General features: G+C 46.0%; 1 protein-coding gene across 6 annotated transcripts in view; it reads left to right on the top strand.

The window, feature by feature from the left end:
* fgfr3 (fibroblast growth factor receptor 3) overlaps window positions 1–18,675 on the top strand; it is a 167,732-nt gene that overhangs the window by 116,071 nt on the left and 32,986 nt on the right. For all 6 annotated transcript variants that reach the window (XM_078553126.1, XM_078553118.1, XM_078553134.1 and 3 more), the window contains exons 5-7: window positions 2,627–2,796; window positions 6,564–6,687; window positions 14,014–14,204. In XM_078553126.1, the coding sequence (XP_078409252.1) occupies window positions 2,627–2,796; window positions 6,564–6,687; window positions 14,014–14,204 (485 nt within the window). The remainder of the gene's footprint in view (window positions 1–2,626; window positions 2,797–6,563; window positions 6,688–14,013; window positions 14,205–18,675) is intronic.

Raw genomic sequence — 18,675 nt, 5'->3', positions numbered from 1 at the left:
CAGTTTGCCACAATTCATCCTCGGACTCCCTGTGACACATGCAAATGCGTCTTACAGTAAGTACTCGATTAAACATGCGCACACCTCCAATTCAGGGCTGATGTAGTCTTTTCCCACAGCCCATAACCTTGTTCCCCACGGTCTCATAAATAGTTTTGTTCAGTGAAATTAAATCACTTTGTGTTGGCAGTCAGTGAGTTCTCTTGTCAGTCATGAGGTCAGGAAGACAATGTTCTTGGCCATATCTGTCTGTGGAGAAACATCTCCCTCACTGCAAATCTGTCAGCCAATATCTACCAAGTGCCAGAGGAAAATAAATGGCCTGCATTATTGGTTCAACTCTCTTGTGAAGGTTAACGGTGAGAACTGCTGTGACCCAGCATTGGCCTGTAGCAGCGAGCTTTGATTAAGCTCACACTGCTGGGAAAGTAAATTAGTTTAACATTGCTGCTCCATTGCCGGGTGAGAAATGATGGACCCCAGCATTATATGACAGGAAAACAATGTGTGAAGTGTTGCTCGGGCTGTGAGACAGGAATCTTCACCTCCCCCCTCACACCCCTGCTTCCCACCCAACATCTCCCACCTCCCCTCCCCCAACAATCCTTCACATGCCAGCAGCTAATAGAGACACAAGAACGGTTATGATATTCAGAATGACCACGCCACAATTGCAGGCCAGAACGACGCAAAACCACGTGGTTACATATTGGGAGTGCAGATCCTAAGGCAAACAGCAAGGCAGAGAGAGGATTAATCATTTCAGAGCCCGTGTCATTTAAGCCGTTTCTTTTTACTTTTCTTTAAAGCTCATATTTTACAAATAGTCTACAAAACCTTGGAACGTTTTGTTATAGGTTGATGAGGCTATTAGATCCTGCCCACGTTAAAGAGGCCAGAATGGAGGTTTGTGTCACCTGCAGGTGTGTGCATGGTTATCATCTGGATGTGAGCAGGTTTGGCTGTTGGTAGATGTAGCTTCTGCAGTGATCATTGTTGCACGTTTGGTTTCAGCTATTGACAGAGCCCAACCTTAAAGGGCTTGTTAGCTTGAGATGCTTTCAACACTTGTCCCTTTTCTTTGTTCCGAACTCAACAAAGTGAACTCCGTACAGTTAGCTCAGAATGTGGAAGGAATTTTTGATGCCATCTTAATAAGCGCAGGTACGCTCCCTAAAATAATATTGACGAGCTTTGTTATCAGCTGAGTCCACAATCAACAAAATCTGGTCATTTTCTTCCCTCTGGTTTCCCCCCCCCCCACTCTGCCTGCTGAAGGTATCAATTCCCTTGGTGGGGGACTGATTCCACCGTTGTTAGCATTTCTCACGTAAGAGGTTATTTAATAACAGAGGTATCGCAGTTTGTCGTGTATGATTACATTCCAGTTTTTTATGCACTTGATATATTTGCCCTCTCTAAACTATTTTGAAACCCATTATTCTGTTGGTCCCTGGTTGGAAGGTCAGCACTGTGCTATTAGGAGCTGTCGTGCTACCCTGTCAGCAATCATTTTCTTTCTGCATTGTAATTGCTCACTCCAGACACCAACAATGATCATTTGGCTCCGACCTTTTCCCAAGAACCATTCTTTAATGTTGCGGGTCCCAGTGCAGCAATTTCCCAACTGTAGTTAGGCTGGTTTGATCATTGATAAGGATAAGAATTTTGGCAAACAGCCCTTAAAATTATTTCAGATTGGAATGGTCAGAAGCTTCAAAGCGTGCAAAATAAGCAGAGTGCGTTTTTAAGTCCCCTGCCCAACGGTCTTGCTTTCGAAGTGTGATTGAGCGAAGATTTCATGGTGTGAAGCATTCTCTCTTATAAGCAGCAAGTAAGCTTGCATTTATATCACACCATGGTGCTGAGCAGCGGTGATAAAATGGGCCCCAAGCATAATTAGGGGAGTAAAGAGAGGTGACCAAAGGCCCAATGGAATAGGTATTTAACTGAAGGCCTTCGGCCCTGGTATCATTCTGCTAAATCCCTTCTGCACCCTTTCTAAGGCATTGAGGTGGCAACTCTACATCATTTTGAAAAGTAACAAAGTTTCATTTCTATAATGCCTTGAGAGTACTGATAGACTCAAGTCGCTTCACAGAGGAGAATCCAACATGAGCAACAGAACGACAGAAAATATGGGCTTGTAAGAGACCTTTTGCAGAAAGCGTGGGAGGTCATAAGGTGTTCAGGAAGAATAGGGCTCAGGCAAGTGAAGATTCTGTCCCCAGTGGTAGAGGGGAGAAGGGGTGCATGAGAGGCCAGAGTCAGTGGGCCAAAGGGTGAGATCTCCAATTGGAAGAGGTTCGACTGGAAAAAGTTCTCCAGGGATTTGTTGCACTGGGGGCAAATGATGCTATCCATGGCAATCAGCCAGGACAGGAGTCATAGACCGATGGAATTTAGTGCAGGCAGCAAATCTGAGGACAAGTTACAGCTTACACAGTGTGGATCTCGAGAGTGCTGGAGAAGTCGGGTATGAGGTTTAAGGGCTGCCAAAGAATTCCTTCAACAACACTGTCTTTGAGATTTAAGCCACGGAGGCTACATAACTGGGACTCGTGTTACTTTGTTGCGTTGGTCATTGATGCAAACCATCACCTTTCTTATTTATTGGCGTTTTCAGGAGCTCCGTACTGGGCCCGTCCTGACCGGATGGAGAAGAGACTTCATGCAGTGCCAGCGGCTAACACAGTTCGCTTCCGGTGCCCGGCTGCTGGAAATCCCACTCCCACCATCCACTGGCTGAAGAATGGCAAAGAATTTAAAGGTGAACACCGTATTGGGGGCATCAAGGTGAGTCATTACTCCTAACTGGCCTCAGCTTGTCCACTTCCAACTACTCACAGTGCCTCTTCACTCCTTGACAGGGTCATTATTGGTCATGTGACAAACAGGGCCCGAGGGCAAAGGATTATGAAACTTCAGTCAGGTCATTCCAGGCCCACAGCCCCATCCTCTAAACAAAACTATTTGTGACCATCTTCATTCTTTTTGCAGCCCTTGGCGGCGATCTTTTTTACTAAGGGCCTGCTGCCAGCAGGATTGCGCCAACTGATGGGATGTGGGTAATGTGATGGAGCGGGTAGGCCGAGGCGAAGCTGGAGCATGGGAACTGTTTCGGAAGAGGCAGGGCAGCCTGCTGCAGACAGAGCCCCATCAGCAGATACAGCTGATGAGGGGGCACCAGCACTTTAAAAACATCGGATAAGGCCTTCCATCATAAAAAAAAACCCCTGAGAATTGTTGCAGAAACTTTCCAGCCCCACCCCACTGTTTGGAATCTGACGTGCGGGGTGAGTGACTCCTGTCAACGTTTGCGAAGTATTTCGGTGACTTTCATTGTGACGAAATTTGGTTTTCCCAAAGCTGATGCCTGCCCGAGCAGCCTGTCTCACTACAGCGGGTTAATTGTGGGATGGAACTAAAACAGTTTGCGATTGAGCTGCACTTGCCCCCAGTAAAAGTAGAGCCTCTGGAGGATCTCCTTCACAGATCCCGTTTATGCTGGGCACCTAATTCAAAGTGAAACATTGTGGGGACGTCTATCCCATTTCAGAATTAAACCCTTTTTCAAACCTTAAAATTGGCAACAAAAACAAACTGCTTCCGTTGTTAATTTGGGCATCGTGTGAGGGTGTTTGTGGGGGAGGCGGTGGGTGGGGTTTAAGGTGTAAACATGCCCTCCGTCCCCGCTCCGAGGCAGTTGATCCAGTATAAGTTTTAAAGTTTTACAAATAAACTCGGTCTCTTCTTCAGCCAGCCCAGTTACACCGGTAGGAGTCGCTCATTTTTAAAAATTTATTCATTCATGGGAGTCACTGGCTGGGCCATCATTTATTGCCCATCCCTAATTGCCCTTGTCAGAGGGCATTTAAGAGTCAACCACATTGCTGTGGGTCTGGAGTCACATGTGAGCCAGACCAGGTAAGGAAGGACAGCAGATTTCCTTCCCTAAAGGACATTAGTGAACCAGGTGGGTTTTTACAACAATCAGCAATGGTTTTGTGGTCATCGCCAATCTTTTAATTCCAGATTTTTATTGAATTCAAATCTCACCATCTGCCTTGGTGGGATTCGAACCCAGGTCCTCAGAGAATTACCCTAGATCTCTGAAAAACTAGTCCGGTGACAATACCACTGTGCCACCACCTCCCCTGCAGTAGCCATTCTTGTTTCTCCTACAGAAAGTGCATGGGGAGTGGGGAGTGGTCTGGGGTAGAGAGAACTCACTCTGTGATGTGGAAACCCCATCAGGAGCCTGCCACTATTATTCAATGTGACTAACCCTCGCCACCTCCACCCAGGAAATGAGTCAGGCTTGACAATGACTCCATCAGGCTATATCCAGCTTTATCTCTTCACCACTGCCCATAGAAGGATAGGGAACAAAAATCAGTAAATGCTTTTCTCCAACAAAGACTGGAATGGCTGTGCAGACTGACTCCCTGTCCATTACTCGTGAGGTGAATCAGCTAAACTCTCTTAAAGAACAGCAACAGAAAAATGGCAAATACACAAGAGCAAACAAAAAAAACCTGTTTAATGACAGCTCTTAACCTACTAAAAAAAAATTAAAATATACAACAATTTGAAATGCTCTTTGGTTTTGTTAAAATTACCTAAACATCCCACCTTCACTACAGAATTGCACATAAACTAGAAAAAGTCAGGTTGGTTTTCAATGTAAAATCCCATTTGAAAGCAGCTTTCAAATCCTTTCAGGAATCTGCAATATTTTATAATCCTTCTAAAGCCCATGTGACATTGCACGCTTAACCAGATGAATATAAGGCTTGTTTAATCCTTTACCAACCAAGGAAGCCTGCGATTGTCTTGCAAGCTATAACAAATGTGTTCAAATGTGTTTCTGCTCTTTGCTCCCTTCTCTTTCTAAATAGCAGCACAAAGATATTAACTTTAATCTCTCGCTGGTGTCTCCTTTGGTCTCTTGAAACCGCTGACCCTTTGCGGCTGTGCACGGCTCTGGGTGTTACTCACTCACTGGCTTCCTCACCCAAGTGGACATTATTCATGTCTGGAGCTATACATCTCGCGCCACCTTGCTATTCGAGCACAAGGGGCATCACAGCCAAGCCTGTTCCAATCCTCAACCACAGTACACTTTCCAGTGGAGTCACTGGATCGTGAACGGGAGTGAGGTCCTCCGACTGGCAATGAAGTAAAGCACTACAAAAGGAGTTAACATCAGCCCCTGCCATCCGCAATGTTTACCGGACAGGGATAGAAAGTGTTGTCAGTGTCACTCCTCCAGAATCAGTGACCTCCTATAAGCCATTTCCCTGACTGCCCAATGTAGTCAGTATAAATGACAATGAACCTTTGAGGCAGCCAAAATGGTCACCAGGCTACATTCACTTTTTCGAATGTACCCTCAGCAGCATCCAGCTGTAACTGTGGACTGTTAATAGCCTTCCTGAGAGCAGTTCTATATCGATGGAGTACTGTTTATGCACAGTGCTCCCTCACTTTTTAATGTATTTGACCCGACCACATGAACTGCTGTCAGGTCTCCAGTTAAGGGAGAGAGCACAGGGAGGGATTCCCCCCCCTTACATTAGCAGTGGGAATGGTGGGGCTTCTGACTTTGGGTAGTACTGACAACAGGAAGTAAAGTAACTGGGGGCAGTAGCTGACAGCAGTCATGGGTTGTCCCAGTTGAGCACTGTTCTCCCAAATCTATTAAGCATTCTCAGTTCAAATCTTTCCATGAAAGAGGAATTTGAATGTGTCCTTTGCCTGGGAAGTAAAGCAGTGGTTCAGAGCTTTGATGGTTTCGAACATTTTGTTTTTCGTATCTAAAGTATCACGGCCAAACATGTTCTGAAACATATCAGACATGCTTAGCTGGCACACCTGTTGCTTCTTAACAAAACTTTAAAGGCGGCAATGGGATTTGCTGTGCAAACAGTAGAAACCTCGCCAGGAATTTGCACCATCAAAGCCTCCGTTGCTCCCAGAAACCGGTCATGTAAAGGCATTGCCATAGTGTGCACTCAGCCAAAGCCTGCTTCACTTGGAAGGCAAAGGGAGCCTTTTTGTCCTGAAGGCAATGACTTTTGCTGGGATTGGGCCCAACGGCAACCCGTTAGTGCCTCACCAAGTTGCTAATCTAGAATCTCGAGGGTTTGCCTTTGCAAGCTCTGAAGGGGAGCTCACATAAATGAGGCCTAAGGGCGGCAGGTGGTGGGGAAGCACAGGGGTGGAGGCAATCACTGGGTAGCGATCAGCCACGGGAACCCAGGCTGCTTGTAACTTCCTGCTCTCTCTTACAGCTGCTGGCTTCCACATTTCACTCACTGAGGTTGTGGGTTGGCAGGGAAGGGGCACGGGGATCTGCCAGTGTGTTTGAGCTTTGTAAGTAGAACGTTTCACTCAATGACGCACTGACCTGCAGTTTGCTGATTAGCCAGTGGGCGAGCTGGCCAGGGAGCACTTCTTGTTTCTTCTATGTTTGGAAAGGCTCACACTCAGAAACCAGCAGGAATTTAGACCCCTTGAAGAAAACTGGTGACCATCTTCTATTTGCTTTCTTCCACTAGTTGCGACACCAGCAGTGGAGTTTGGTGATGGAGAGTGTAGTCCCCTCGGACCGTGGCAATTACACGTGCGTGGTCGAGAACAAATATGGCAGCATTACCCACACCTACCAGCTGGATGTACTCGGTAAGATGGCTCTGTTCAGTTTGATTGGGCTGCTAACAAATATAGGTTGAAATCACAATGTGTAATATTGGTAATGAGCCTGTTAGAAGTCATAAGGCAGCATTTTCCCCCCGTTGGGGGGGTTGTGCGGAGCAGGCGGGTTCCCGATCTGCCGCCATTTTACGTGGGTGGGCCAATTAAGCTCCCTGTGCGGGCAGGGGTGGGATTCCCTGAGCAGGGAGTGCATGCATGCGCGTGAAAGAGCGCACAATCCCCCTGAGGCAAAGTGCTGCCTCAGGGAGATCAGTGTTACTATTAAAAGGATAATAAATGAGGTGAAAAATTTTATTGACATATCCCCTCATGTGGCACTGTCACAAGAGCTGGGACATGTCAATTACTTTTATTAAAAATGTAACACAAATTTTAAATCCCTCGTGAAACCTCACCCGCCCGTGGATGAGGTTTCATGTTTTTTCTGAAGGCCGCCTGGGCTCTTCGCCTGCCCGCCAACCTTAAAGTTGGACGGGCAGCATTCTTAACAACTTTAATTAGTTTAATAATGGCCTTAATAGGCTTTTGTCAGTTCGGCGGGCGCTCAGCCGCCATCTAAATGACGCGCGGTGACATTGGGACGTCCGCCCGATGTCACCGCGCATCACTTTACACGCCGGAGAGCAGGCCCCGCCTCCGCTCACTGAAGGGAGAATTCTCCTCATAGTTTCAAGTTCCAGGCCCAGACTTAAAGGCAGTGTCCAAGTTGACACTCCCCAACAGTGCTGAGTGGGCCGCTGTATTCTAAGAAGTGCTGTCATTTTGGGTGAGATGGTAAACTGAGGACCCACCTCCCTGTTCAGGTGGGCAAAGTTGATCATGTGGCACCGTCATAAGCAGAGCAAGGAGCTTCTACCACTATCACCCCAAAAACAGGCTAGCTAGTTATTCATTCCTTTGCTGTTTATGGGATCCTGCTGTGCGCGAATTGGCTGCAGCGCTTGCCTATGTAAGAGTACAGGTCGGAAGTAACCCATTGATTGTGAAGTGCTTTGGGGATACCATGAGGACGTGATGAAGTGTTATCTCAACACAAGGTCCTTTATTTACTCTTGGTTTCTTTCTCGAGGCATTGATTCCCTCACTGGGCTACCGGTTCACTTGTGCTGGACAGCCTACGGTGCCTCACCAAGCTGATCCTCACTCCTTACCGGGGAGAATGCCACAGCCATGTCCAATCTGGTCCACTCATCTTCCAGGAGGGATGATTACAGACCGATCAGAATAGGGAAACTGTGACTGATTTTCCACTCCCCTACCCAGAGGGGCTGAGGCCTTTTGTAGCACTGAGATGAGTTAACTGAGTGCAGAATGGAAGTTGGGACCACTGGGCTTGTAAGGGGGAGATACTTGATGATGGAGAGGATAGTGCACTATGGGGCTGCACCTCCAATTCATCAGACATTCTTATATTTTTGATCTGAGTGAGATTTTCTGGAGGATGTCCCCAGTATCACCGATGCCAGTCTTCAGCCAATTCAATTCACTCCATGTGATATCAAGAAATGGCTGAGGGCATTGGATACTGCGAAGGCTATGGACCCTGACAATATTCCGGCAATAGTACTGAAGACTTGTGCTCCAGAAATTGCCGCGCCCCTAGCCAAGCTGTTCCCGTACAGATACAACACAGGCATCCACCAAGGCAGGCATTTGACCAAGTGTGGCATCAAGGAGCCCTAGCAAAACTGGAATCGTGGGGAAACGCTCTGCTGGTCAGAGTCATACCCAGCACAAAGGAAGCTGGTTGTGGTTGTTGGAAGTCAGCCATCTCAGCTCCAGGACATCACTGCAGGAGTTCCTCAAGGTAGTGTCCTAGGCCCAACCATCTTCAGCTGCTTCATCAATGACCTTCCTTCCATCATAAGGTCAGAAGTGGGGATGTTCGCTGATGATTGCACAATGTTCAGCACCATTTGCGACTCCTCAGATACTGAAGCAGTCCATGTCCAAGACCTGGACAATATTCAGGCTTGGGCTGACAAGAGGTAGCAGGTAAAATTCGTGCCATACAAGTGCCAGGCAATGACTCATCTCCAACAAGAGAAGATCTAACCATCGCCCCTTGACATGGCATTACCATTGCTGAATCCCCCACTATCAACATCCTGGAGGTTACCATCGACCAGAAACTGAACTGGACTAGCCATATAAATACTGTGGCTACAAGAGCAGGCCAGAGGCTAGGAATCCTGCAGCGAGTAACTCACCTCCTGACTCCCCAAAGCCTGTCCACCATCTACAAGGCACAAGTCAGGAGTGTGATGGAATGCTCTCCATTTGCCTGGATGAGTGCAGCTCCAACAACACTCAAGAAGCTTGACACCATCCAGGACAAAGCAGCCCACTTAATTGGCATCTCATCCACAAGTGTTCACTCCCTCCACCACCGACGCACAGTAGCAGCGGTGTGTACCATCTACAAGATGCACTGCACGAACTCACCAAGGCTCTTTAGACAGCACCTTCCAAGCCCATGACCACTACCATCTAGAAGGACAAAGGTAGCAAATACATCCGAATGTTACCACCTGGAAGTTCCCTCCAAGCTACACACCACCCTGACTTGGAAAATTTCGCCATTCCTTCACTGTCGCTGAATCAAAATCCTGGGACTCCTTTCCTAACAGCACTGTGGGTGTACTTACATCACATGGACTGCCCTGGTTCAAGAAGGCAGCTCACCACCACTTTCTCAAGGGCAGTTAGGGATGGGCAATAAATATTGGCCCAGCCAGCAAAGTCCACATCTCGTGAACGAATAAAAACAAGGAAATGGCCTGCTGCTGCCTAATTGAAAGAGATGTGTAATGGGTGGCTTAGTCATTGTCACCTGTGTTACACCCAAAGTCAGAATTCCCCCCAAGCATTGAAATCTGAAGGTCAAATCGATCTTAACCTCTTTATGGAGGCCAGTAACTATGAGGTACAGACAGAGGCCTAGAAGGAGGTCAAGAAAAATGGACTCCTGACAAAAGCAGCAGCGACTGTCAATTCCTTTAAGAAGGGGCTGGAGAAATACTAAGATGCGAACAATGCTGGAGGTTGTAGGAAGAGGAAAGTCCTGAGAAGATTGAGTACTGTACGGGGAGGATGGGTGGGAGGGCCGTTGTTGTGGCAGGCAACAGTCCAGTGGGATTGTGTGACCGAGACGAATGAATATTCTGGAGTTTAGCTTGATTACCTTGGGGGAGCTGGGAGTATTTAAACAAAACTACCCCACGGGATGTTAAATGGATGAAGTGAGACCATAACAGAGAAACAATATATGGTCTGTGGAAGGAGTAGGCCTTTTCTTACCCTCTGAACTGGAGGGGTACTTAAAGATTGGAATAGAAGATGAAAGTAGAAGCTTTCAATTATAATGATTTATTGTTATTGTAAAAAAAAATCACAATAATTACTTTTGTCTGTAACAACAATAATTTCCAGTGCACTTAAAGGCAATTGTAGAAAATCCAATTGTAAAACTCTTTAGGGATTGGATAATAAATTGCTGAAGAGCCAGTGGTCCATATCTTCTTATCTTGTTGCATTGATTAGGGATTCAAATGAGATCACCTTTAGTAAGATGTCATTGTGCATTCAAACAAGCCTAATACCTTGAGGTTAATTAGTTTACTGCATGGAGAATATTAAACCCAGAAATAAGGGTTGAAAGAAGTATCAGGTAGCTATCATTTAAAGCTGAATTATTGCTTTTTCTCAATCTTATGATTGACTTTTGTTGAAATCCTGAAGAAAATGAAGGCTTACTGTTGACTGAGTGATCCATGGTCAGCAGTGAAGTCAAAATATTATATGAAATATCAAAGCTGGCAATAAGTGCTCCTACTACTTCATCTACAATATCAGTCATTAGAAAAAGAAAGACTGGCACTTCATACCTTTCATGCCCACAGGACATCCCAAAGCATTTTACAGCCAATGAAGTACCTTTAAAGTGCAATCACTGCTGTAACGTAGGAAACAGGACATCAAATTTGCACACAGCAAGTTCTTTTCATTCGTTCATGGGATGTGGGCGGCGCTGGTTAGGCCAGCATTTGTTGCCCATCCCTAATTGCCCTTGTTCAGAGGGCGTTTAAGAGTCAACAATTGCTCCTACAAGCAGCAATGTTATAACGACCAGCTATTCTGTTTTAGTGATCAATATAGACCAGGACACCTGGAAAATGGCCCTGCTCCTCTTCCAAATAGTGCCCTGGGCTCTTTTACATCCACCCCAGTAGGCACTTGGGCCTTGGATTAACAGCTCATATGAAAGATGGCACCTCCAACAGTGTGGCATTCCCTCAGTACTGCACTGTAGTGTCAGCCTAGATCTTGTGCTCAGCTCTCTGAAATGGAATTTGTGCTCACAGCATTGTAACACAGGAGGTTGAGTGCCACCATCTGAGCCACAGCTACCAAGGGAATGTTATCAATAAGGTCTTCAGCCATCTCAACAGCTCAGGTATACAAGTCTCCCTGTCTGTACCATACAAGAGGCATCCTCAGTTCTTGGCTTGTGCCAGGTTAGTTGATATCAACCAGGGCTCAGGCCTGCATTAGGGACTGGAAATTTATCCAGGGCTCTTACCCCTGGTCGCTCCACAGTGACCCCTGTAGAGGCACAGCCATTTACTGAGGGTAGGTGGGATCGGATTTGGGTGAGATGGTTGGTTAGGCTGCAAGGCCTCAAAACCAGTGTTTTTTGATTGGCACAGTTCAGTGCTGGTGGAGATCCAATTAAAAACAAATGGGCTACTGCAGCATTCAAATGAGGGCAATTGGAAAATCCAGGCTTCAATGTCAATACGGGAAGGGGGGATATTGTGCCAGAGGGTGACAGCTGACACTTATGGAATACTACGAAGAGTCACCCGGACTCGAAACATTAACTGTGTTCCTCTCCGCAGATGCTGTCAGACCTGCTGAATTTTTCCAGCTATTTTTGTTTTTGTTGCTTATGGAATACTGCCCTGGCTATAGCGATTGGCCAAGAAGAAAGTGGGCAAAGAAGAGGATTATAGGAGGCAGACTTTAACATTTTTTTTCCCATAATCCCTGGACATCATTAGTGTAACAACAGTGAAAGGGTGCCTCCAATGGCTACTGTGTGTATCCAGGACTCAGGACCATGCTGCACAGTCCTTTTTTACGCATTCATGGGATGTGGGCATCACTGGCAAAGCCCATCCCTAATTGCCCTTGGGAAGGTGGTGGTGAGCTTTTTATCAAATGAGTCATCAAGCCGGGGAGCCTTGTTTTTTTAGCTTTTTTTTTAACCAGCTTATTCAGCCTCTCATTCGTGTTTGGAAAATGGAAAGAGGATGTATGACCCATTACCACCGTATCTCCCAGATAGAATAGTTAATATTCCACACTTCGTACAAATACACCACAGTCTGTCTTTAAAAAGAAATAGCCCAGACCTCATTTGTAAGAATAATACGGCATCATTTTGGATCATAGAAAGCCCTCATACTAACACCAGGAGCTGGGCTCAGTCCCAAAACACTTCAGCCCCCTAATCTATTATTGCTGTCGTAGCTTGATTAAAAACTACAGTTACACTGTTAACAGTGAAAAGGAGGCTGTGTGGTTAGACACTGCAAAAGCTGATTTGAAGCAAAGGTATTAAAAAGGGGATTAATGTTTGAAATGAACTGTGACAGTCAGTGAGCTGCAGTGGTGTGAGATATAATTAGTTGCATTTTTAATTCAAAGTCACCTTTGTCGATAATATAACACATTCCCACTCAGTGTTCACAACAAATATGCAAAGGGATAGGCTTCCCCCATTCGTTTTCTGCATTAAACTTGCTCTTGTCGGGCCTTGCCTCTGTTGGATCTCCATGGCAGCACCATGCCAACTGTGCTGACAATGCCCTGCGGCCATGGATTGGCCTTTTATTCTGTTTAGTCCTGTGGTTCAGGACAAGGCTGACAGGACAATGGTTCTGAACATAAGATGCCCTGATGTATGGGTCACTGATAACATGCGACTACAGCCACACTGTATTCGCACCCTTGCTTTGCTTTCTTGTCCCTCTCGCTCCCCAACACCAGGCACCGAGATAAAACCGTGCATCCCTTGATTTGAGGGAAGGGGAACGTGCAGGCTCAGTGCCTGAGGAATGTGGTGACACATCTTGAAAGAAGTTGTGTGCAGTTCTGGTCGCCTAACTACAGGAAGGATATCAGTAAGATTGAAAGAGTGCAGAGAAGATTTACTAGGATGTTGCCGGGTCTTCAGGAGTTGAGTTACAGGGAAAGATTAAACAGGTTAGGACTTTATTCCTTGGAGCGTAGAAGAATGAGGGGAGATTTGATAGAAGTTTACAAAATTATGAGGGGTATAGACAGAGTAAATGCGAGTAGGCTCTTTCCACTTAGATTAGGAGAGATAAACACGAGAGGACATGGCTTTAGGGTGAAAGGGGAAAGGTTTAGGGGGAACATTAGGGGGAACTTCTTCACTCAGAGAGTGGTGGGAGTGTGGAACGAGCTGCCATCTGACGTGGTAAATGCGGACTCACTCTTAAGTTTTAAGAATAAATTGGATAGATACATGGATGGGAGAGGTCTAGAGGGTTATGGACTGGGTGCAGGTCAATGGGACTAGCGGAATAATATTTCGGCACAGACTAGAAGGGCCGAATGGCCTGTTTTTCTGTGCTGTAGTGTTCTATGGTTCTAAGAGAGAAAGCTACCAAGTGGGAGTGGTTTTGGGAAAGATGGTGATTAAAAGGGACAATGCCAGCAGAGAACCCATGAAAATAAAAATCAAGCCTAATTGGAGCTTCGAAGGATGAATCATCCACTGGATCATGTGTAGAACTCAGTGTTGTAATGGCTGGTATCAATTAGTTCAATAGCCTGGTGTTTTGTTGAGTGATGAATGTTTTCACAAGAGTTTCATTCTCTTGGAATTTATCTGTAGTTGTCTTCCTCAAGATCACGTGGATTGGGTAGAGTTCATAGTATAGCAAATGACGTGTGGAGGGAATAGGCCAGATGGAACAACTGACCTTTCTAATTCCATACTCATGATAAAGCTGCCAGTGGTATTCACATACAAGGATGAGAGAAAGCCATTCACTTGGCGTATCCTCCAATAATTTACTCTCTCGGCCTGTCATCCTGAGCCCTTTCCCTTAACTCTACTACCTCACCTGGCAGCTTAATCCAAATGCTGATAATCTTGCACCCTGCGGATAAATAATAATAACTGTTTTATTACTAATTCCCAAATGAAGTTGCGTGTGTTGCTTTGTTTTAATCTGAAATGTCTCCTTCCATTTTTAGAAAGGTCTCCACATCGGCCTATTCTTCAGGCGGGACTGCCTGCAAACCAGTCAGTGGTTGTGGGCAGTGACGTGGAATTCCATTGCAAGGTCTTCAGTGATGCACAGCCGCACATCCAGTGGCTTAAACATGTGGAAGTCAACGGCAGCAAACTGGGGCCAGATGGAGCTCCGTACGTCATGGTGCTGAAAGTAAGTAACAGGATTGTTGAGCAGCACAGCAGATAAACATGGCAATAAATAATTCCATCTGTGCTCTGTGGCATTCACATGTACAATGTGAAAGTGTAATTATTACTCACAAATATTCAAGGATTCGACAATCACTTGCGTTTCTATGGCATCTTTATCATAGAAAAACGTCCCAAAGTGCTTCACAGGAACATTAACAGACAAGAGCCAAAGAGGTGATATTAAGAGAATTGACTAAAGATAGGGGAGGGTCAAAGAAGTCAGATTTTTAAAAAATAAATTTATTCATTCAAGGGATGTGGGCTTCGCTGGCCGGGCCAGCGTTTATTGTCCATCCCTAGTTGCCCTTGATAAGGTGGTGGTGAGCTGCCTTCTTGAACCGCTGCAGTCCAGGTGATGTAGGTACACCCGCAGTGCTATGAGAATTTGATGAGAGTCTTAAAGGAGAAGAGAGAGATGGAGAGGTTTAAAGTGGGAATTCCAGAGATGAGGGCCTGGGTGGCTGAAAGGCAAAATGTGTTGGAGCTGCACAAGAGGTGAATGTTAGAGGAAAGCTGGGTTCTCAAAGAGTTGTGACGCTGGAGAAGGTTACACAAGTAAGGCAACAATGAAGCCATGGGGGGGATTTGAACACAAGGATGTGAATTTAAATAATAAAAGTGTTGCCAAGCTTAAATGACTGTTCTCCTGATGGGTGAGTGAGTGAATGCACCACCCAGTGTTTTTTTTAATTCATTCACGAGATGTGGACTTCGCTGGCTGGGCCAGCATTTATTGCCCATCCCTCGTTGCCCTTGAGAAGGTGGTAGTGAACTGTCTTCTTGAACCGCTGCAGTCCATGTGGTGTGGGTACACCCACAGTGCTGTTAGGGAGGGAGTTCCAGGATTTTGACCCAGCGATAGTGAAGGAATGGCAATATATTTCCAAGTCAGGATGGTGAGTGACTTGGAGAAGGACTTCCAGGTGGATGTCTTCCCATCTACCTGCTGCCCTTGTTCTTTTAGGTGGTAGTGCTCAATGTCATTATTCAATGTTACACTGAATCAAACACAGCAGAAGGTCTGTAGCTCATCATCTAGCCCGAACTGATCTCAGCCAGTGCAGAGCTGGACAGTGAATAACAATCAGGAGTAAGTGCTTTAAATTTCCGCAACCTGGTTCTGTGATGCTGAGTCTGCTCATAGCTTCCCCACTGCTACCTTTAGCTAAGCCAACACAGACAAAGAATTAAACCCCAAACCATCCTTTTGCTATGTGTTTGTTTGTGCGCCCAATTGCACTGATCCTCAGACAAGAAGTATGAGCACTTGGGAAAGGTAGTGGAGAGTTGAAACTCGTTCCGTTTGCAAATTTTTCAAGGACAGAAGAACAGCAATTCAGTCCAGAAAATGGGAAATCAAATCTCCTTGAGCATTAGATGAAATCATGGAATCAATTAGATCAATGGCCTGGTGTTTTGTTGAGTGATGAAGCTTTTCACAAGAGTTTCATTCTCTTGGAATTTATCTGTAGTTGTCTTCCTCAAGATCACGTGGATTGGGTAGAGTTCATAGTATAGCAATATGACGTGCGGAGGGAATAGGCCAGATGGAACAACTGACCTTTCTAATTCCATACTCATGAGTATGGAATTCCCCAGAAGAACTGTAAAAGCCCCCCGAATCCCAATTGTGAAAATGCAGTTTGATACGCAGCACAGCATAAACTAATGGACTTGTTGATTTTCAGCTCCAGTAAAGTAAGCTTTTGTCTGGGGTGTGGTGGCAGTGTCAGTGGCCACCGATCTCACAGTGAGATATTTATGGACCGCACTGCCTGACATTGCAACTTTCAATCTATCTGCACATTGCCCTACCAACGTGATTTTCCCTTTTTTCAAAAGTTGCCCGGAGTCCTGCCCAGCCCAGCTTGAAAGGCTGGATGCACACTGAGGTTTACAGTGGGACCATGATTCTCATACCCTTGTTATAGTAAAACAAACCACAGGAAAGACTTTAAGCCTCTGCTTATCCCCTATTTTTTGAGCTGGCTGGCAAGATGCTTGTGTCTGTGGATTCAGTGCAGCCACTTTGAGCTGCTGTGTTGTTTAACCAAGTTCCCCTTAAACCTGGGATCAGAGAAGATAATAGCAAAAAAGCAAGGGGTGGGGCGGGGGGGGTGGTGCGGGGTGGGGGGACATAGCAGAATGTGTGTGGAATGTGCACAGTGAGCACAAAGAGGATTTTCAAATAGACGCAAGGCAAACAATGGCATCACGTGGATTTAACAGCCCTGCCAGGAATGAAGACCACTGGCCTGGAACTAAACAGCTTTCTCTTTAAGAGAAGTCAAAAGGGATAAGGGAAAAAAAAATTTCTTCTGTAAAAACAGGGCTGAAACAGTACTTCAGTGCAGCTTGTCGCTCGGAGACCGATTTGAAGTTTTGGGGCGGCAAGTAGCATGGAAATTCATGGCATGTTGGGTCCTCTGAAATCAGGCACCTTATTGTTCAGGAATCAGCCCAATACTTTCCATACAAACAAGCTGAATCCCGCTTAAAAGATGTGACACCTTGGTGAAAAAGTGCTTGGTATTTGTGATTTATAGATGACACAACACTGTAAGATGCTGCAAGATGCACCATAGCAAGTGCAATCCTACTCACTCCCCAAGCAAGGAGCATTGTCCCAAGTACATTGCAAAGAAAGCCGTGCCTGCTAATCGTGCTTTCGATTGCACAAGGTCTGAGGATCGGTTTCAGCTGCTTAGATCATCGATGATGTAACACTGTATTGCTGTGTTACATAATATCACTGAATAATATTATGTAATACTATATTAGTTGTGGGTAGCCATCTTTCCTCTGAGTCAGAACATCGTGGGCACAAGTGCCACTCCAGATACTTGAGCACAAAATCCAGGCTGACACTCCAGTGCAGTACTGGGGGAGTGCTGCGTTGCAATTTCAGGCAGGATGTTAAACCAAGGCCTTGTCTGCCCTCTCAGGTGGATGTAAAAGTTCCCATGGGACTAGTCAGAGAAGAGCAGGGGAATCCTGACCAATATTTATTGCTCCGCGAACATTGCTTAAATGGATTATCAGGTTATTATCACATTGCTGGTTATGGGACCTGGCTGTGTGCAAATTGGCAGTCACGTTTCCTACACTGCAGTAGTGACATAACTTTTACAATGTACTTCATTAGCTGTAAAGCCCTTTGGGATGTCTTGAGATCATGAAAGGTGCTATATAAATGCAAGTTCTTTTATAAGTAAGACAAGTAACTTAACCTCTAACATGACATATGGTATTAACAAAAGTGACAATGAAGCTGACAGATTGTTGTAAAAGTCCCACCTGCCTCCTTCCTTTAGGGGAGGAAACCTGCCGCCCTTACCCAGCCCTGGCCAGTATGTGACTCCAGCTTCACACCAACATGATTGATTCCTAACTGCCCTCTGAAGTGGCATCAAGCCATCACCTTCTCAGGGATGGGCAATCAATGTCGATCTTGTCAGGAACAACCGCATCCTGAGACTGAATTTTTTTAAAAACCGTGTGAGCTTGCACACTGCAGTTTGCTATCCAGCCGATGCGGCCTCCCATCAAGTGGCTCGGAGGCAGTGGAACCACTGAGTGGATTTGAGAACTGACCAGTTGCTGCGAACCTTTTCACCCTTTCACCCCCCCCCCCCCCACCTCCCCTGTAATCAGCTAAGTAGCATTCTCTCTGGGGTCGGTGATTCCCAATCTAACTAATGAAAAGAGACGGGGAGGGGAGATAGTGATGGGGGGGGGGAAGGGCTGGAGGTGGGGGCGGGGAAAGCCTGGAAAGTGGAACACCTGCTCTTCTCTTGCCCGGAGGGGCTTGTTTGATGTTGTAAAGACTCATTTATAGAGTGTGGCAGATGGCAACAGGAACAGGGTCCTGGAGCTCACGTTAAAAAAAACACTGAGTGGTTTCCCCTCCCACCCCATGCTTTACACAACACGCTGCTCAACGAGCAGATAACCTGAATAATGGAAAGCATTTTACAAATGTATTGGTTTGGCATCCCGAAGAATTAAAGGGACATGACCATACTGAGAGTTTATTAAATGTGCTTGTGCAATGTCAGGCAGGTCACTCATTTTGTGCCTGTGAGAAAAATATTTTGTGCTCATTCAAAATTAATATTGTCTACCCTTCCCCCCTCACTAAATCACCCCCTCATCCCCCACCCGCCGTCCACTGAAAAAAGGCAGACCCGAAGCCATAAAGCCATAGGATGAACTATGAACTATACTGGCGGAAAATTAACATCCTGCAATAAGAAATCTAGAATGTGTGACAAAGGTCCTTTAAATGTGGGGCTCAACTATCCGGACATAGAACATTTCAGGCTGCTGGGACCACTTGCTTACGGGTCCGTAACCCGGCAGCCAGAGCAGTGCGCCCTCCCTGGGTCAATATTTCCAAAAGGTGACCAGTTAGCAGGCCGCCTTCAGCT

The sequence above is a fragment of the Cetorhinus maximus genome, chromosome 1, assembly GCF_964194155.1.
Source record: "Cetorhinus maximus chromosome 1, sCetMax3.hap1.1, whole genome shotgun sequence".
Classification (NCBI taxonomy): domain Eukaryota; kingdom Metazoa; phylum Chordata; class Chondrichthyes; order Lamniformes; family Cetorhinidae; genus Cetorhinus; species Cetorhinus maximus.
This window is presented reverse-complemented; position numbering and strand designations above follow the sequence as displayed.